The 21,782-nt window shown below is 39.0% G+C and overlaps 1 protein-coding gene across 2 annotated transcripts in view; it reads left to right on the top strand.

The window, feature by feature from the left end:
• Positions 1 to 21,782, top strand: part of LOC139116148 (phosphatidylserine synthase 1-like) — a 66,029-nt gene that overhangs the window by 17,510 nt on the left and 26,737 nt on the right. Inside the window, exon 1 of one of the 2 annotated variants that reach the window (XM_070678693.1) lies at positions 17,275 to 17,530. The exons of the other annotated variant lie outside the window; for it this stretch is intronic. Within the exon in view, the coding sequence (XP_070534794.1) occupies positions 17,503 to 17,530 (28 nt within the window). The 5' untranslated portion in view covers positions 17,275 to 17,502. Of the gene's footprint in view, positions 1 to 17,274; positions 17,531 to 21,782 lie in introns of those variants that run through there. 2 annotated transcript variants of the gene reach the window in all.

A 21,782-nucleotide genomic window follows, 5' to 3' on the forward strand; every position in this document is an offset into this window, starting at 1 on the left:
TCTGATAATTTCAATTAGGAGTTGAAATAGGGATTTATAACAGTGCTTATAATTGGCAGGTTGCCATGGAAATAAAACAAGTGACAAGAACTTTTTATATTAAAATTACAGTAGAACAAGGAGTATAGATAAGCAGGTCACAGAAGATAATAGAAAATAATATTTCGCATACAGACAATTTATCCTTATAACTATGAAGCCACCTGGTATTGAAAGTCATTCATATTGGGAAGGCAGTTGATTTTGAAGTGTCATAATACTCATATTTAAAGCAATCTTCAACACAAAATCTTGTTGCCTCAATAAACATCACTACTAGTACATGTACATGTATTGGAAGAGGGTAGTTAATCCCTGGCATGAAGTAAACTTCACTCAGTCCCACTTCATATCAACTAGCTGTCACACAAAGTCAAGTTGTATTTGGCCATGGTATAAGCTTAAAGACAGAAGCTTTAATCAGGTACAGTGAAGCTGTCATTATGGTAATCTTTCATCCTTTTCAATGAAAAATGCCAGTCATTTTTCTCTGGATAAATGTCTGCAGTGAATGGTCAGTGTTGTCCTTAGAAGCCGGGTGCTGGGTAAATAACCCGGCTGTTTTGCATTTTTTCCCGGCTACTTATAACGTAATTAGATTCGGGATTGCACTGCCAGCTGTTAGACGACACACGTACGATTAGCAGTTTCGCGACCCCTTTCCCCGCATGGAACTGCACAAACACAAAACAGTTTCTAAATCCCCAATTGTGGCTTTTTGAGCCCGATCTTTTATTTGTTAAATAGTGTGATTGGCTGATGGACGCGCCTATGGTGTTGCCTTTGTTACGAGCAGTGTAATTGGTTTGACTAGTATGAAGGTCATCTTAGGTCATTTTTAGCTACTATAGACTATAGTCTATAGAAGCTATTGGGATGGGTATCCGTCCGGCGTCAGTCTGTATGTATGTATGTATGTATGTCCGTTTGTGAGGCGTCCGTCCACTCAAATATCTTGAGAACCGCAGTACTTACTGATTTGATATTTGTTGTGTTGATGAAAAATGATTTTGAGAAACCATTTTTTTTAATTTTTTGATAATGTTGAAAATAGGCAAATTAATGCCAAAAAAGGCGTTTTTGGTGAAAAATCTTCTTCTTCATAACCGCTGGTCAGACAGCTTTGTTATTTGGTATACAGGTCCCTAGGGACAACCCAACTTAGATTTGTTCAAATTGTGATGAAATATGCAAATGTGTATTTTTAAGGAATTTTTTTGTCATTTTTGGTCAAAATTTGACTTACATTGTATGTAATTCTTGTACTGTATAAACCCTATCAATTCACCCAGAAAAATTATTGATATGATTTTAAATAATTGAATAATCATCAAAGCCAAAATAATTTTAGTGTAGAATTATCAGAAAGTTCAACTTTTTTTGACAGTTCATAGTGAAATGCTTACCATCTTAGAGGATTAAAACATGTAAAGGCAACTTTCCTGAATCCCAACTTTGACATATTCTGAACTGTCATTTATTGTGCCCTGTATGTTATCTCAAAGAAATTACTCGTAATAGTTTGTCATGATTGGGTGGTCAAATAAATAGAGATAGAGAAAGTTCTAATCTTCATGTATGGATGACTTGCTGAGGATAAAATAAAATTACTCTTTGAGGAAAAAAATAGAGTGATTCAATTAAAAGAGTGGTCAAAGTGATTGGGTTTTTACGGTAAAGCTGGGCTGTAAGATTCCTCATGTGCTATTTATAGCAATTATGCAATCTGTGTAAACAGTGCAATGAAAGTGTTACATGATTCCTTACAATGCTATTGATGACCTTGAACTTCTTAAGTTTCAAACATTTGTCTCTTCAGTGTGCTTTCTCTGAGTACGTAGAGTCTCAACTTATTCAACAGAACTTACCGACAATGTTAATTTGAAAGTTAAAATGTGCTTGGTTAGGATGAAAATAACCAGCTTAAGATTCTTTATAACCTGACAGATATGCTGTATTTTTATGACATAAAGCTTGATTTAAGCAAGTCTTGTTTACTTTAAATAGAATGTATAACTCTCGTTTATTAGCTACTATAGACTAATATAGTATGTACCATATGTACATGTATGTACCGTACTCGTCCGAGTATAAGCCCTGCTCGTGTATAAGCCCCCTACTGATTTCAGAGGATTTTAGAAAATGCATTACATCCGTGTATAAGCCCTACCCTAGTGTAACTCAAATGCAGAAAGGTTAGGAGAGTATCTTGGTAAAACTACTTTTAGATAATAAAGAAACTATTAAAAGGTGTTAAAACAATGGGAAACTGGAGTCCCTTGACAGCATCGTAAGGAAAATGACACGTTTTCCCAGTACTATCTTGATTCTTTGACCCTGCTCACCCCTGTCGCCTAAATAGAATAGTCTCACTCATGTCCGCCTTTGTTCTATTCATTCGACATTGTTTATATTCATTCATGGCCACGATGTTTTAATGCTCGAAACATGCAGTGTCTTTGTTTGAAGCAATTATCCTTTCATTTGTGAAGACATTATAATTTTCACTGCTATGTTGTTGTTTTCACAAGATGTAGACAGTTTGGAATGTTGAGTTGCCTTTCCGTGTAGGCTATGCATGCCTGTTCACATATGTACTGTTGATCAGCTGCATACACGTTTTGCTTCAAGTTTGGATTTTTTCGACACTGAAATTTCACCAAAATGTCACTTCTGTATTCAGAGATTGTGCAATCAATTTCCTTGGATGTGTAGGTCGATTTTGAAAGCGATAGAATGATCGAGTGGTGTTGAAAAAAATCGTGCATAAAATTAGCATAAATTAGCGTCCATGCTGGATAACACTGGGTTGCTCGAGTATAAGCCCCTCCCCTAGTTTTACCGCTGTTTAGTGTTGTCGAACCGGGGGCTTATACTCGGACGAGTACGGTATGTATGTATGTATGTATGTATGTATGTCCGTTTGTGAGGCGTCCGTTCACTCAAATATCTTGAAAACTGCAGTACTTACTGATTTGATATTTGTTGTGTGGATAAACTATATGATTTTGAGAAACTGATTTTATTAATTTTTTGATAGTGTTGAAAATATGCAAATTAGCACCAAAAAAGGCGTTTTTGGTAAAAAAAATTCTTCATAACCACTGGTCAGACAGCTTTGTTATTTGGTATACAGGTCCCTAGGGATAACCCAACTTAGATTTGTTCAAATTGTGATGAAATATGCAAATCCGTATTTTTACAGAATTTGTTTATCTATTTTTGGTCAGGCCATCCTGAAATGAGCTACCAAAGATATCCACGTTCTTCATCAATACATGTGTCACAAAAGGTTATTCTCTACATAACACAGCAGAGCTCTGTTAAATGTTGGGTCACTTGTTTTTCAAAACCGCTGGTCAGACAGCTTTAATATTTGGTTTACAAGTCCCTAGGATGACCTTAGTGAGATAATATCATACAGTTAGGAAATACTTAATTTTGTATCCATGTCTATAGTAGCTTCAGGGACTTTGGCCCTATGTTTAACGATGGCGTCAAAAAGAATGTGGCGTCGGCCACTGGCACCTTACCGATGGAATATTTTTTCCCGAAGAAAGCCCAACAATACATTTAGTTTATTTATGAAAAACTTCAATTTCGCTGAATTTGTGAGAGAAAGGCGCCGAAAAGATGTGATTTTGATCGACGGTTCGAAGTTCATGAGACTGGCAAGCTAGTTTTCCGCCGCCGCGATGGCTGCCAACGTCACTACTACGACGCATTTTTAGCTCCGCTGTCAGCGACGCGGAGCTTATCAAATAGGTTGATTATCCGTCGTCGTCCAGCGTCCGTCGTCGTCCGTCAACAATTGCTTGCCTTCTCCTCTGAAATCACAAGTCCAATTGCTTTGAAATTTTATATGCAGTTCACTTGGGGTGACCTCACTTCAGTTTGTTCAAATCATGGTGAAATTTGCATATTTGTATTTTTGGGGCATTTTTTGGTGTTTTTGGTAAAAAAATCTTCTTCTCTGAAACCGCTTGTCCGATTGCTTTGAAATTTGATATGCAGTTTGCTTAGGGTGACTTAAATCAGATTTCTTCAAATGGTGGTGAAATTTGCATATTTGTATTTTTAAGGCAATTTTTGTCATTTTTGGTAAAAAATCTTTAAAAATCTTCTTCTTCAAAACTACTGGTCAGATAGCTTTTATATTTGGTACATATGTCCCTAGGGATGATCTATTTCAGATTTGTTCAAATTGTGCAGAAATATGCAAAATTGCATTTTTAAGGAAATTTTTGCCATTTTTGGTCAAAAAATGTATTTCTCAAAAAGTACTGGTCTGATAGTTTTGAAATTTGGTATACAGGTTTCTATAGATGAACTAAGTAATATATATTGAATTTCTGATGAAATCTGTAATTTTGTATTTTTGGGGCAATTTTTGCCATTTTTGGTCAAAAAATGTGTATTTCCAAAACTACTCATCTGATAGCTTTGAAATTTGGTATAGAGGTTTCTACAGATGAACTAAATGATATTTGTGGAAATAATGATGAAATCTGCAATTTTGAATTTTTAGGGCAATTTTTGCCATTTTTGGTCAAAAAATGTATTTCTCATAAAGTACTGGTCTGATAGCTTTGAAATTTGGTATACAGGTTTCTACAGATAAGCTTGGTAATATATATTGAATTTCTGATGAAATCTGTAATTTTGTATTTTTTGGGCAATTTTTGCCATTTTTGGTCAAAAAATGTGTATTTCCAAAACTACTTATCTGATAGCTTTGAAATTTGGTATACAGGTTTCCATAGATGAACTAAATTATATTTATTGAAATAATGATGACATCTGCAATTTTGAATTTTTGGGGCAATTTTTCCCATTTTTGGTCAAAAAATGCGTTCATCAAAAAGTACTGGTCTAACAGCTTTGAAATTTGGTATACAGGTTTCTATATATGAACTAAGTGTGATATTTTGAAATTATGATGAAATCTGCAATTTTTATTTTGGGGGCAATTGTTGCCATTTTGGTCAGAATATTTCATTCTCAAAAAACTACTCATCAGATAGCTTTGGTTGACATGTTCTTAGGGATGATCGGATGTGATATATTCAAAGTATGATGAAATCTTCAATTTTGTATTTTTGCAGCTTATTTTAGCCACTTTTTCTGGCCACTGCATTGAGTTATCAAAGATTTCCACCTTCTTCATCAACATGTGTCAAAAATAGTTATTCTGTACATAAACACAGCGGAGCTATATCGGCCGCTAGGTCGCTTGTCTAGATTAATTTTAAAAAAATGAGCTAGAACTGATTTTTTTTAGAACCAACTGTTTATTTGAATGGGTATTTTATTTTCATTGATTATTTTTACGTGCTAGAATCCATGGTCACAGGCATGTGTGTTGCCGACCATTGCCGACCGGCGCATCATCGTCACGGCTCACGGCTTCACAGTGGCGCTGATCCCCCGTTGTTTAAGACAACAGGACAATACATCGTGGATTCCGGCATGGGTTCAATTTCACTGCGCTTCTCCATGTTCTCCATGTTGGGTTGCCCGATAGTGTCTTTCGATGGACCCTCTGAATCGTTTTTTTTTTCACGGACTCGTGGAGCAAATTTGAAAGAAAATAGAGTTGTTTCCTTCCGACAACATACTGCATATCTGCTTTGATCAAATTTGGGAACAGCGAGACGCGACGATCGTGCACGGTTGGCATTTATTAGTAATTTGTTGCAACATTTCTGTCAATCACTCACTTTGTGTCATAAGTTTCAGAAACTATGTGGTAATGAAGAATGGGAAATGAGCAATGAATGAGCAGACTGCAGGTGATTTAAGATTAAATGTTAAATCTTCACTGCAAATAAAACCATAAGTGTGTCATAGATAATACAAACAAAACAAAATCATGTTTGTTTATTTTGTTGTATGTGAACCACGTCTAAGACACACAACAAAAGTACTGTTTCAGTCTCAGCTAAATGTCATCTCAGATGCCACCAGAGAACACCATTTCCACTCCAAAATTTCACCCCCCTCTCGCGCTCTCCCCCCCTCGTTCACTACGCTCACTCGCCACTCAGTCGCTTCACTTCCTCTTAGTACACCCGTCTACTTTTTTCAATTACCCGGTACTTTTAAATATAAGGACACAACTGAATGGTGATGGATAGGCTTACTTTCAAGTGATACTAGTGTACAGTTGTCTCATTGCTATGAAATAATAAAAAAAATTGTCAAAACATGTAGAAACAAAACATATATGTAATTTTGTATAACATTCACTGTATTGTACTACCGGTAGGTGATTATGGATGCAGTATTCATGAGAAATCACACATGAAAGGCTCTTACCACAAACTTTGCTAACCATGTACTACACCCCAAACTTTACCTCATACTACCTTGTATCAGTACTCTGCTCTATCCTAAAACTACTGGCAGTATATTTTGTACAGCTGTACTGTGCCATAGGGGGCTGAGCAATGAGATCGCTCATTGCTCAGCCGCACAGAACACCAATCAAAACCAAGTCCTTTGAATTAGCTTATGAGAACCACAGTTTTTGATAGTCAAAAACATATTTATTTCTGTTGCAAGTGAAGCTGAAATGTCCTTTTGTTAAGGCCGGTACCCCGGTAAATGTTACCGGGGTTCCCCAGTGATATTACCGGGGTTCCCCAGTGAACACGCGAAGCGAAATCATGTTTCTGATGTTGATACTTTCATTCATATTCACGTACGTACGCATCGTAATAAAGTATGAATCTCAACGTGGTTTCCTTATCGCAACACTGTCCCTCGCGTCCTCTCACTTTACATACACATTGTTGCACGCGAATGTTGCAATTTTGTTGCCACGGTTTCAGGCTTTCATGTCTTGCTGATGTGGCTGAGCTTGAGAAAACAGCGGGAAAATATTGAGTACAGAGATAGAGAGCAGCCGAACCGAATCAGCATACATCGTCATGCCGCGCAACTATTTGAAAACACTACAACCGAAAGACGGATTAGGACAAAATTCAATTCAGCATTTCTTCAGAAAAGTTCAAAATGCCGCCGATTGTACACGGCCAAAACCGATATCAACGCAGCAGCCTGAGCACAACAGCGAGGTCGGACATGCAGCGAGTTCCCAATTATTAATACAGCCAAACGATGTGAATGTAGTCACCGACGCTTCATATCCAGACAAAACTCCTACAACGTCGTCTTTGGATGAAAGTGAACATGACACAGTGAGATTTGGTCCTTCGAATGGCAGCGATGCAACTCGGACCTCTACAGAAGGCTTTGCTGACGAACCGGCTCAAAAGAAACGCAAACAAGTGCATTGTTTCCAGAATTGCTGGCTTACGGACAAAACACTTTGTTATGACGAAGTGGTCGATCTTTTCTGGCTACGATATGATGATGAAAAGCGGGGCATGTATTGTTACTTATGCCGCAAACATGATACATCTCAACAGGGTTCATACGTCTGGAGCCGAGAATGTAGCATTCGCTACCGCCGAAATGTTGTCAGTAACCACGGCAAATCTGAAATGCATCTGTTGGCGAAGGAAAGGGAGTGTCTGCAACGGTATTCACAGTTTGAGCAAGAAATTCAGAAACGGAAAAGTGTTGAACATGAAGTCGTCATTGCTGCCTTCAAGTGCGCATGTTGGATTGCCGAAGAAGACATCGCAGTCAGTAAATATTCGTCGCTCATAGAACTTGTGTCACGTATTGGAGACGATCCTTTACACATGCGTCAGTTCGGGCACACCAGTTTCTCATCGGTCAGAGAAATGATAACCATCACAGGTGATGTTTTGGTTTCAAAATTGATAGAGCAGATCGGATTGAGTAACTTTGCATTGTTGATAGATGAAGTGACAGATATTACAGTATATCAGCAAGTCATCATGTACTTGAGATATTTACATGAAGGTCATATCAAAACTCAGTTCTATCGCGTCGAGCGTCTGAAGGAAAGCGCTACGGGTGCAAATTTGGCCGATCTTGTGAAAATAAGATTTCAGCGGGATAACATTGACCTGACCCAACTACAGTTTGTTGGATCTGACGGTGCAGCAAACATGACTGGTAAGAAGTCGGGGTTCGTTGCTCAAATGAAGAAAGAAAATCCTCACGTCGTGGGAATCTGGTGCGTTAATCACAGACTCGCGCTTTCAGTCGGCGACACAGTGAAATCGTTGCAATGGTTAAAACGCTATGAAGGAACGGTGCAACAAATAAACAAGCTGTTTGAATATTCACCCGAAAAGACCAGAAAGTTAGAGCAAATATCTGATCAGTATGAGGCAACGTTTTCCTCCGACAGGCGAAAGAAATTCGTTCGACCCGCCGCCACCCGATGGACTTCGCACGAACGAGCCAACGACGCAATCTATCACGGATACGAAGTTCTCCTTCAAACGCTGCATTATTTCACCGAAGAAGCTAGGGTTCCAGATGCTACCGCCGCGGGATTATACACTTTCTGTCGGAAATATATGTTTATCGCACCGTTTACATCTTGCAGACTGTACTGCCGATCGTCGGAAAACTGGCGAGACTTTGGCAGAAGGACGTGTTAGTGTTCAGCGAGGTCAAACCCCTCACACGTGCGGCGATCGATAAATTGACCACACTCAAGCAAACTCGCGAACCGACGCTCGAACTTCGCGCCGAGTTTGAGGGAAGCGGCCGATTCAGCGATGGAGAAATACAATTTACCGACAAGAATGATGCAAAACTTGACCAGTTTTATGACACACTGCTCACAGAATTGTGTGAGAATCTAGAGTCCCGCCTTGCTTTGACGCCGTTCCTCGAAGCATTTGAACTGTTTGATCCGTGTCGTTTCCCAGGTGTGAACGACAAACAGTACGGGAAAGACGAGATCTCCCTGTTATGTACACACTATGAACTTGACGAAGAGAAAACTCAAGATGAATGGTGCAATTTCCGGTACAAATTTGAATCACCGCCCATGTCTACAAAGACTACTGCTGGAGAGGTTTGCGAAGTTGTCGTGCAACAGAGAAATGTGCTCGGGGATGAGTATCCAAATTTGTGTAAACTTGCCGAACTTGCACTTCTCATTCCTATGTCTAACGCGTGGCCTGAGCGAGGAGCTTCCTGCTTAAAACGAATAAAATCGCGACTGCGAAACAGAATGAAAGGAGATTTGCTTCAGGCAATCATGACTATCGATCTTAATCATGGTGCTGGTGATGAGAATATCACTGATTCTGTTACAGCATGGCGAAATAAACCAGACGTAACGTGTTCGGAACCGCACACCGTGAGGACATTCACGACAGTACAATGCAAAGTTTATCGGAACTGGTTGACAGTCTAACTGCAAAGCATCGAGAGCTCATGAATCTTGTGTGTTACAATGATGAACAGGATGCAGACGAGGACAGTGTTGCAGATAAGAAAGAACAGTAAACAAATAAATAAGAACATTGACTGACTACAGTTTGATGGAAAAAATTAAAGTTTAATCCATCCCATAATTTTCATGAATCAAAAGGATAAGTTGGCTGTCGTTTCAATGTGTTGGAGTGTGCTATGCATAATAAATGAATATTAATAATGATGTCATTGATTTTTTGCTCAAGCTGGATTGGGGTGGGGTGTCAACGTGTTACCTATGTTCCCCAGCCATTTACCTATGTTCCCAGCCTTAGCAAAAACACTGCTTAAATGTCCTTTTGCAAGGCAATTCAGGGAAAGAAATCCTACTTTGAAAGGAAACATGATATTTAATAGATTCATCATCTCGGGGGAGAAGCTGTCTTTGCTGTTTTATGTGACAATGTTGTGTATCCCGGTAACATTTATTGCAATGACTCGAGAGTAAACACATTTTAATTTTGAGACACACTGATCTATGTAATGGAATTGGATCATTTATTGTGAGGTAATCACCTAAGGACATCACAGATCTGTTATCACAGTAATTTTGTGGAGCCTTGCAAACATTCCACTCTACTCACAGATTGTAATGCACGATGTTATCTCACATGGTACAATTCCATGTTGCTTGATGATACTAGTACATATACACAATGCCTTGCAGTGTGTGTGTATGTACATGTACTGGCATATCAGTGGCATGCCACTCAAGAAACTTCTAACACAAATGATAATTGCATTGCATATGCTTTTATATACATCACATTTATTGTAGGGCCGATACAAAGAAATTTCCAGAAATTCTCAAATTGTCTCACATGTTTGGTTTATTTGATAAATTTCTGTTAGATTGTTGAGAAGATTTCTGATGTTACAGAATTAGAAGTGAAAAATGAGAAACTTACTGGATGTGTTTCTTTTTCTACAAAATTAGGAATACATATACTTACATGTACATGTAGGTTATGAAATCTTGCCCAAGTGGTCATAACTTAGCTTTTCACATACATGTTATACTAGTAACAGGCCTCACAATAGAGTAGGTAGAATAAGAAGATTGAACTAGAATTTGACCCCAGGTACAGTTACATTTATTTATTTATTTATTCCTGTCGCGATAAGTTTACACACACCAAACTTCCAATGTATTTAGGTATACCGCTGGTGATGTTATTACATTCCCAGTGTTCTGCCGAGGCCGCGGCCTTGCGCCATTGCCGCAAAAATAAAATTGAAGACCCCAAAAAAATCAATCATCGGGTCCGGCAGGCGCAGCACGCCGTCAGTCCCACTAAACTTTCGGTAAAAAAATACACTTATTTACGTACTATACGCGAAAGGCCAAACGCGAAGTAGACATTCCACGCTGCTCATGCGTGCATGCTGCTCGTGAGAACATGAGACGTGTTGCTTCCATAGCAACCTTCAGTGATTTTTTATTTGCATAATCGTGAACTAGGTTTTCATCGGCTAGATTCAAGTCAGCCAGTCAGCGTCTCTGTTAAATTCAATGCCTCACAGTACTCTCTGGCAGTGGAAAGGAAAATTGCTTCCGTGAATAAATCAAAACATAGAGGCAGAACAATTCTTATTTTTTTTGGACCAATTCCGCCCTAAAAAGACAAATCCAACAACCGAACGAGTGAAGACAATACGATCGAACATGACATCGTGTCTCAGCTGTTAACATCCTCGGAAACTGAAAACCAATGCACGCGGCTGCCATCCACATTGGAAACACATCAGTCAGAAACAGAGCAGTCTCAAAACATTGAGCAGCCATGCATCGGAAACTCAGCCTTCATTGAGGCAGGCCAGTGTTTCCATTAATGCAAAATCCTGCGTATTTTACGTAAAATTGTTCTGAAATACGCAAAATAAATCATGACTGCGTAAACTAATACGCATTGAGAAATGCCCCATGACACGACGTACTTGCCGCACTGCATGTATAGCATTGTATTGCCTGAATGTGGTTCAATGCAGGACAAAATTAGAACATATGCACCTGCTTGCAAGTGACATTTATCATGATATTGCAACATTTTAGATTTTAGCAGACCGCAGCACTTTATGCAACATTGTATTTCATCATCACAAAACGTCACGTCAATCAGTTCTGTACAGACAATGGCACTACAGATGCAAAAAATTCGAGAATCGATCGAGTCTACGTTGTTGGTAACACAATACAGTTAATGGTCATTACGTCGCATGTTATTTGGAAAGTGTTTACGGATGACCATTTAGAATCTGTCGGGTTGCATTCTTGAGAGGTCCCGCTGGACTTTGAACAGTATCTGCTTTTTGTTGGCCCTTTGAAAACACTAATTTCACAGTCAGAAGGTCTTTCTCTTTGAACATGAACTCATTGGGCTGCTCAACGATCATATACGGGACTTGCATCACGGCATGGCAAGCATTCAGCTACACCTTGAAGCCCCCCAGGTTGTTGTTTTTTATTAATAGAGCATGCGCATTACAGGAAACCCTCTAAGTTCTACAGAAAAGACTGCCCAACTCACATCAGATACGGATTCCTTAGCCGTCGCATTTTGAATACATTTTACGCAAATAAAAACTCAGTTGCGTAAAATCATACGCAAGTTTTGAAATTGTCACGCAGGCATGTTCGACGTCTTCATGAAAATTTGTTACGTGATTTCAGCTGGCTCCACTACGATGCCAAAAACAACCAAATGACTTGCAAAGTATGCATAAAGCATAATAATAATCGAAATACGATGACCCGAGACAACATGAATTTCCGAACGAGTACACTTACTCGCCTTGTAGACTGTAGGTAGGACCATAAAACCGCAGCACTCATGGAATCTGCGAGTTCGAACTTCGAAACAACAACACGGGTATGGCACGTAATAAAGTGAGAATGACCCCTTTTTTCAACAGCGACCCACTTTTTGAGCTTCCATGGGCCCTCAGACCCCACTGATGCAAAAGCTTGGCAGAACACTGCATTCCCATGTAATCACCCAAGTAATCAGGTAGAATTACACATGCTGTTTACGCTTCTGAATTCCACCGGGAGCTGAGCCTGGCCATAAAAGTGGCGGCTGTACAGATGGGACGGAATATTCCACTTTATTGAATGAGGACACAAAAATAAAATTTTATTAAATCAATGTCTCTTGTTCATTTTCTTACTGTTTGTATCATTTACCGAGTGTCACTGCTTTATTTTATGTTTCTCTCGCTTTTCGTCTTTTATCACCAGTAGGCCTGTAACCTTAAAAAATATACATGTGAACTTACTACCGATTATTCCTCCCAACCCTAATAAAATGGTATCAACCACTACGTTGTCTGTCGCGCGCACAAACTATCTCCACCGAACATGTCGTCGAAGCGAAGGGTTCGCCCGACAGTGCGGTCTGAAATAATTCAGTTTTGGCTGAATGGATACTCTATAAGATCTGTTGCTCAGGACAAAAATAAATCGGCATCAAAAGTGGTGGCAACTATTTTGAGGCGATTCAAGAAAACCGGTCTTACAGTGTGATTTTCGGACGACCTCAGTTTTCGGACATGGTTCGTGGTTGTACTCACTTCGCTCCGTATTGATAGCGTTTTACAAGGCATGCTACCGCATATTAAGTCAGGTGACGCTACTGTCCCGTTTTGGATAGTTTTTTTTTCGGTAGAAGCTATTTCGGGCGCTACAAACTTGGCGAAGTTAGCCACACCGTACGATACAAGATGTCGAACGCAGCACACACAAACAGCCCGTGTCCGATATCTAAGCGCTATACTGTACACGTCGAAATACAGTTGCGTCGTCCATGGATTAAACGTAACTATTAAATATCATGAAATATTTCCAGATAGTTTTCTAAACACAACGAAATTGAAAATCGCGGTTCGAAGTTTCAAAATATCAGTATTTAGCCCCTATAATCTGTATCATATTCCAAATACGACGTCCGATTATTGCGATAGCAGTCCGATTACTACGCACTCAACATGGGTCAAAAATTTGGCAACTTGACCCCCTAAATGCCACTTCTGTCGGTGTAAGCAGTTTGAGGATAAAACACAATAAAGTTTCGAAAGGTATGATAATAAGATTTCGTAGTGCTCGTCATTTATGAAACGGCTTTGGGCGAAATTCACTACCCTGTCCGAAAACTGACACTGAGTGTAAAGCTCCGCAGATGTTGTCGAGTATGTCGAGTATCTGAAAACAAGGAAGCCATCGATGACAGCCAGCGAAGTTCGCGTAGAGCTTTTAAATAGTGAAATCTGTGACATCGATTCTTGCCCTGCCCACAGAACTATATACGACATCTTTAAACGAGATTTGAACTATAGTTACAAGAGGGTATCGCAGGTACCTGCAGAACAAGTTACAGAGCAAAACATAGAACGTGTCGTTCGATACATCGACATGGTTACAAGCCTTGATCCACTGCAAGTACACTTTTCGACGAAGCCGGGATAAAGCGAACGAATATTCTTCCAACTCACGTCATTTCGAAGAGAGTCGCTTGCCGCGTACTTGATGAGAGAAATCTTCTACGACCTCTAATTTTACCTGCTTGTATTCCGCGTTCGGAAGAGTTTCTGAGCAACGATACAAATCATTGACGATGACATCGAGTTCACTGTTGGATAACTTTATAGTGTCTCCTTCGTCATTCCGATACTGAATTTGAAATTCAGCCGTTTTCAAACTTGAGATATTTTCCTTAATCAGGCACACAAGTTAGAAATACGTTTTAATGCCGTCACCATAAATGTGACGTATTTTCGTCCCGCAGTACTTCACTTGAAATTGGTACATGTCGCTTGGTCAGTGCACAGAGTGCGCGCGTGTACTTTGTGAAACATTACAGGTCAATATTCGCGCGCTTGGAGTGATTGCAGTTGATACCATTTGTATAAAGGGACTCATTCTATGTGAACATTTTTGAGTAAGGCTAGCACAATGAAAACCGCATGTGAAGATGAAATCAGTTAAAATATATATTATTCTAAATAAATGACACGTGAGACAAATGAGAGTGTAATTGTACCATTCACATTTTATTTCACCAACCCACAGACCGTTACCAACCCCTTGGGCCAAAATGAATGACCCTTGAGCTTATCTGGTAGACTCCCCATGACGACGTTCACTTCCTCCATAAACGACGGCTTCACGGGGGGAATGTGACATCAGATATGTAAGAATACATCGTCGTACACCACGCCCTCTTCGGCGAGTCTTATCACCCAACGCCGAAAAGGCCGTGGTATCACTGGCCACGTTTAGCGTTCACGCATTGCTGCAAGGCTCTATGATAGTCGAGGAAAACCTACAAGCCAATCAGATTGCCCGTTACAGAGCTGATCTTGGTGCTTACCACCACACAGCGTTCACTGTCGACGAAGAGCGCGCAATGTGTAAATCACTAAATGTTTAATGTTTTTGGACTCAACCGCTCTATTCACACCAAAAAGACGCCATTGATAATTATTTTACAAGGAAAAGATGGGTTTCTTTGCACAAGGACCAGCGGTGGCAAGTCTGTATGCTACCAGGCATGGCCTGGCAGGCCGTCCGGCCCATCGTGTTTCACGGGCGTTATATCGAAGGGTATCGCATAACTGGAGCAGCTGGCCCCACACGCCTCGCTATGCACAGTGTCCGACCCAGACGTAGAACAACACCGCTGTGTAAAACCCGTTGGTCAAAACTATTGATCATAAATTTACTTTACCACAAGTTATGTATAAACGTTTATGTATCGATCTCTTCATTAAGGTTCACACTGAAAGCTTTCTTATCGTACTGTGGGTATACATGGAGCTATAGAAACGTATGAATGGTATATTGGGCCCTTTCATTCGAGCTGGTGCTCCGCGATACAAATCACAAATGTACGCTAGGCTCCCGATCGTCTCAACACTGCCGAAATCACAGATCTCGGGAAATTGCGTAGTTGTTCAAGTCCGATTATGTTTCATTAATTCATCACAAAAGTTACGCTTACAACGGAATCAAATCAAGAGAGGTTTAGTCTGTTCCATGGGTTTGTAGTTCAGCGGGGTACGAACACGTATAAGCTTATGCGTACACTCGCTCAGTGTGACCTGGTGACAATTTTCGGACAGGGTATGGTGAATTTCGCCCAAAGCCGTTTCACAAATAACGAGCAGTACGAAATCTTATTACCATACCCTTCGAAACTTTATTGTGTTTATCCTAAAACTGTTAACAGGACGGAAGTGGTATTTGGGGGTGTCAAAGTTGCCAAATTGTTGACTCCATAGTGAGTGCGTAGTAATCGGACGTCGTATTTGGAATGTGATTATAGGGGCTAAATATTGATATTTTGAAACTTCAAACCCTCGATTTTCAATTTCGATGTGTTGAGAAAACTGTTTGTAAAAATTTTGTGATAAATTAGTTACGTTCAACCCATGGACGACGCAACTATATTTCGATGTGTATGGTGCTTACATCGGATATGGGCTGTCTCTGTGTGTTGCTTTAGATCGTAGGGTGTGTTAACTTCGCGAAATAGCTTCTACCGAAAAAACTAACTATTCAAAACGGGACAGCAGCGTCACCTGACTTAATATGCGGTATCATGAATTGTAAAACGCTATCAATACGGAGCAAAGTGAGTACAACGAACAGCATGTCTTTGAATGTCCGAACCGAGATCGTCCGAAAATAGTCACACTGAGTGTACGGGGACGACCTTGCAGTGGGACCGGGTAGGGTTCGTTGATGGCCGTAGTCTGTGTACCTATCGAAGCCATAGTATTCACATGGTGTCGCCGTTGCTCTCGATCATGACAGAAAAACAGTCAAAATTTTGAAAGCTGTCGGATTTAATGCAACATATATCGGAAGAGGTGCAACAGAACCAGAGGATCTCAGGCCCTGAAAGCTCGATTGTGTACACACAGACAATGAGGAGCTTACGACCCGACATGACTTTGTAAAACGTATTCGTGATTGGCTAATTCTGATGATATGTTCTCATGAATAATTAATTAACCCCCATTCATACTTCCGCAGTTTCCCGGCGTTATATGCCAGAGCTTGATTTTTGCGAAGGTCAGCGGAGCGGAAATTATCGCTCTGGCCTGCGAGAATGGTAAGAATACAACAACATCACCAGCGGTATACCTAAATACATTGGAAGTTTGGTGTGTGTAAACTTATCGCGACAGGAATAAAGTGTTACATGCATTATTCTTGTCAGTTGTCAGTGGATATGTGTCTACTTACAACTGTCAAGTAGACACATAAGATGTGCACTACAAGGCACAGACTAGCTAGCTGAGGCTTTATGGAACCGCCAATCACATACGGTAGTACCGGGTACACTGGCCTGAACTGCTGTTAGTTCCAGTGGTTCTGCCATCCTACAAATCAGACAGACTGGTGAATAATGACACAAATGTATCACAGGGCATGGACAGAGGACAACTGCAAACAAACTGTAGACTGAAAGATTCAACCATGTGTGTGTGGACACTCTGGCCTTGCACGCTGTTGAATCTTTCAGCATCCTGCAAACATTTGCTTACTGGTCAGTTCTCATTGTATCTTCAACCTAACTAAACTCCTATTATCAAATGGCAACTGGATATGTTCATTCTTCAGAAAACTTGCCCTTTTCATGCAGTGATATTACAATCGAAAATGTAACTTTGTAAATTCTTTTGTTCTGTTTTTTGGAGGTATTTTTTTGTCTTGTTCACATTGGCAACCCAACTGAAATTTGGGCCGACGCAAAATAATTGTCCTTTTGGGATTAAATTTGGTCCGTGTCACACCTACCGGTACCAGAATTAGGGCCGACGTAACTTTTACCTCCTTTGTGACCTCTGACCTGTCAAAGTTCAAAATGGCGCATTTGAATATGGCACGCTGTTTCTACTGTTCATGATTTTCCTGTTTTTACGCACAAGAAGGGCAAATATGACTACCACTCACCCTTTTAATCATCGGAGAGATCTTCACTATTTATTGGATGAGCATATGGTATATATAAGACTGCGGTGGAGAAATAACCAGTGCGCGGCATTTTGACATGCCTCTCCAGTCTATTACGTGCACTGTGGAATCGAATGACATGGTCTCGTTTGCGGAACAAAGGTTGGTGGGAAGTTCTGCGTACATGGGATGATATTAAAATGTAAAGACTGGATTGAAACTTTCGATATGTGTAAACTTTAGTTTCAAACGTCGTTTGTTTTGTGCGAATAGGGTGACTAGTTCAACTTCGATCCATGGCGGAGGCCTGGTCAACTGGGACCAGGGCCGACGTAACGTGTCCACACTGGCGATTTGCGTCGGACCAAATTTTGCGTCGGCCCTGAGTCGGCCCTGAACCCCCCCCTTCTAACCGGGACCAAACTGAGTCGGCCCAGGGCCGACTCAGCGTGTCCACATTGGTTTTTTACGTCGGCCCCGGCCCAGGTCCGGACCTGGGCCGACGCAAAGTCGTCAATCTGAACGTATTGTCTGTTTCTTTGTTTGTTTATTTTTTGGGGTTTTTTAAGTTTAATTACATTGTTTTGGCTTCATGCCTGGAATTTCAGTATGTCAGGTACACAGAGTAATTGCTAAAAACTTTAAATTTTCGTGTATCATACTGATCTTCTAAACAAGATTATGATCTTTCTTTCCATGCTGAGTTCAACCTGGATTGAGCTTTTAAACTTCTGCAATCTTTCACAGGACAAACATCAAGTATGTGCCATAAAATTGTTATTTTTCAAGTAATTTGAAGTTAAAAAATATATGTTTTATCTATTTGATATATTAACACTTAATCTACCCATAATAAATGTATGTAAAGTACTTTTGGAATTCTTTAGGATTATTTCTGGAATCAGTATATTCATAGTTACAAGTTAAATATGGAGGGACTGTTGTTAAACTAGTAAGAGGTAAGAGAGAGATCATGGTGGTTGCGACTTGTGACAATGTGACTGTTTAATACTACAGGCTATTCCTCTGTTCAAAAAACTTTTATGAGTCCTCAAGCCATGTAAAATATCTTACCTTTCCTATACTGAACTCAGATTTTACTGGATTTTCTGATCTTTGAAAGTTTCAATTCCTTTATATGGACTGTAAGTTGAAAGACCAGTTTACATACCGGTATACTTGCCCAATACCAACTTTGTCCTTTGTCAATTTGTGTTGCCTTTCCCCGTCATGGTCACTTAACCCTTTCACCCCCAGTTCCCTGTATACAGGTCCAACTTTACCATGGAAAACAATGGATTTGGGACAAACCATGGTGGTGAAAGGGTTATAATGTGCATGGTTAATCAAGGTGTTTATACACTACCACGTATTCCCTATTCCAAGGCTAATTACACGTACATGTAGATGTATTCTAACATCTATAATATGGTGTTCTGAGTTTCTATGGCTCAAGAAAATCTATTAATTTTAATTTACACAAAATATTTACTTGTTTAAAATGGTTTTGAGTTTGGATTCTGAGAAGTTCTCTTTTTCAGTATGTGATATTGGACAAGATCATAAAGCCAAGTGTTACTGATGTTAATCGGTGGTTATCTGTTTTAAATGGAAGTTTTGTCATTTTTAGCTCCACTGTCAGCAATGTGTAGCTTTTTTAATAGGTGGATGTGTTGCAACGCCCGGCATCTATCAACTTTTTACATTCACAGCTTCCTTTTCCAAACGGTCAGTCCTAGATTTTTGATTTTCGCAAAACTAATTCTAATCTGCTAAAATACAGTAAATTACCAAGAAATGGCATTCAGTTACAGAAAGTTCTTGATTGATTCCGAATTTCTGAAACTAACAAGTTAACTGTCTTAAATTGTTCTACTGTAATATTACTAATAAACAGTTGCTTCTCATTAGCTAAATGGCCAACTTAAATATATACTGGTATGTGATGATTGAAATGTCAGTCATAGACTGAAAGTGGATCAACATTCAATGCAAAATTATTAACATCAAAGAATATCTGAATGAATAAATTTGCTATCTGTATATTCATCTGTGAATTGAATCATGAAATCGAAATACAGTTTGTATTTGCCAATGGGTTTGGGTCACCGTCAGTTTGATGAAGCCTTGACTACATCAGTTCATGTGTATGTACCGGTATTTCAGTGAAAAGATGTTGATATTAAAGTTTTCTTTATAAATGTTTCCATAATCTGTGATATTGCACAAAGAATATCAATAATAATTTATTTCGTTGCTTTCCTACCAGTAAATTCTATTACAAAAAAGGCTCTTGCTTTGAATACAGTATATTGTGTTAAAATCGCATCACAGATAGTAGTGTTGAATAATTTCTGATTGAGCTGTGTGTCATTCAGGGAGCTACTGTACACACCAAGCCATTATTATGTTAGAGGGAAATTCAATATGTCATGAAATGTCAGGGCATTAAGAAATGGCTGAGACTGGTAAATGATTCTGAATGCAAAATGAGAGTGCATGGTACAATAGACATGTCAGGCTGGAGCAAGTAAAACTAGCTATGATGTGTGTGGTTGAACTTTATGAGTTTTCAGGTAGAGACTGATTCTATTCACAATCAACTAGCAAGGGAGTTGAATCTCTTACCAATCTATCTCGGTAATTACAGGGAAATTGTTATCGCCCATCAGGATGTGGCTCTCTCTGTAGTGTTGATATATGAATTCCATGCCATTCCAGAAGTGGCTGGCAAACAAATGTTTTCCTCTGAAAAAAAAATGAACATACCATTTATTTTTTATTTAAAAATGTGCTTCTGTATTGATAGATTGTACAGGTATTTTTTAAAGTGTGTAGTAATTTCATGGATTTGAAGTGACATGTCCCCCGGATTTGACTCCTTTTCCAACAGTGTTCTTGTATTACAGTATGCTTCCACTATGGAGTTCAGTTAGGAAGAATTCACACTCCAGAAACTTTCAAAAATGACTATTTTTGCTTTGGAAAAAATATTGCTTTGTCATTAAGTTGTGAGAGTAAATATAACGTGATTTGTTTTCTGGAAAACGCTTTATTAATCCATGATTAAATATTGACTTTACTAATTTGTATGTTCGTAGAATTTTGAATTCTGTGGCAAGCAGTATTGGTCAAAGACAGGCTTTGTAACTCTTTCAATGGTCTAGTTATTAATAATAAAACATGTTCACAGTGAAGGAAAAAACGGACTGACGAAAGTACAGTGTTTGATTTGTATTCAAGCGATTGGATACATATTCTCCTTTACAAATTTACATTTTTCCATTAATTTTTAAATCAAAATTTGATAACCAGACACTTTAAATCAAATTTAGTTACACATTTGTACTATGGCATTTGAAGATTACCATATTAGTCAATCAATTTCTAGTGGGCTGTAAGCGAGAATACAAATCGTACCTAACTAGGCATCTTGTTCTTTTTAATTATGAACACTGTCCAAAAAAGATTAAATAAATAATTGATTTCTTTGTTTTTTCATGAGGGCTCTGCAGTATCATGTGTAACATCAGTTTTTATGCTGTGCGGAATAGCTGGTAGATGCACCATTAGATATAAATGCATCTATATGTACATATTGCATCTACACAAAGCATACATATGTACTGTACAGTACGTGTTAGGAGCCAGTTTGTAAAATTATATGCACTCATATAGTACTATGACTGTTTGTACGTACCATACATTTGCAACAATATTTTCTTTATATACGTTTATTGACAGAAAAGTGGCATCAGCTTTGAAATACGAAGTTTATTTCATAAAACAAAATGGGTATTAAAATGTATACTCCACTGCATCTCAAATATAAATTGTGTATTGAAGTGCTAAGAGACTAACTCTTCCAGTGAGCACAAAGCACATACAACATCCATTTTGTGAGACTAATGCAATTATGCATATTATTAAATTACCAATGTTAAATTGAAAATCAAATATTTACTTGACCCCTTCTCTCTGTAAAGCAGTATACACTAGGAGTACGATACATGTATATCAGTCAGAGTGTTTTTGTTTAAGACAGAAAGCAAGTAAATATTACCGGGGTTCCCCAGTCATTTTACTGGGGTTCCCATGGTTTAACAATGCAATCCAATTTGGGGATGGCAAAAATGTTATCAGGGTTCAAAAGCCATTTACCAATATTCCTAAACCCTTAGCAAAAACACTGTATATCCTGAGTGGGGATTGTAAATACCGGTATGTTTATGACAAAATTAAGGGCATTTTTATCACTGGTCAAAGTTAAAACATTCAGAATTTGTTTATATTTGTTTATATAATCACAGTGACCCTAGAGTAACCTTGGTCTAATTGGTCTAACTGGAAGTTAGTACCGGTACATGTAGGCATTAGAAAAGGTAATGGGTGTCAAATTTGAAAGGTGACAGAT

The sequence above is a fragment of the Ptychodera flava genome, chromosome 17, assembly GCF_041260155.1.
Source record: "Ptychodera flava strain L36383 chromosome 17, AS_Pfla_20210202, whole genome shotgun sequence".
NCBI lineage: Eukaryota > Metazoa > Hemichordata > Enteropneusta > Ptychoderidae > Ptychodera > Ptychodera flava.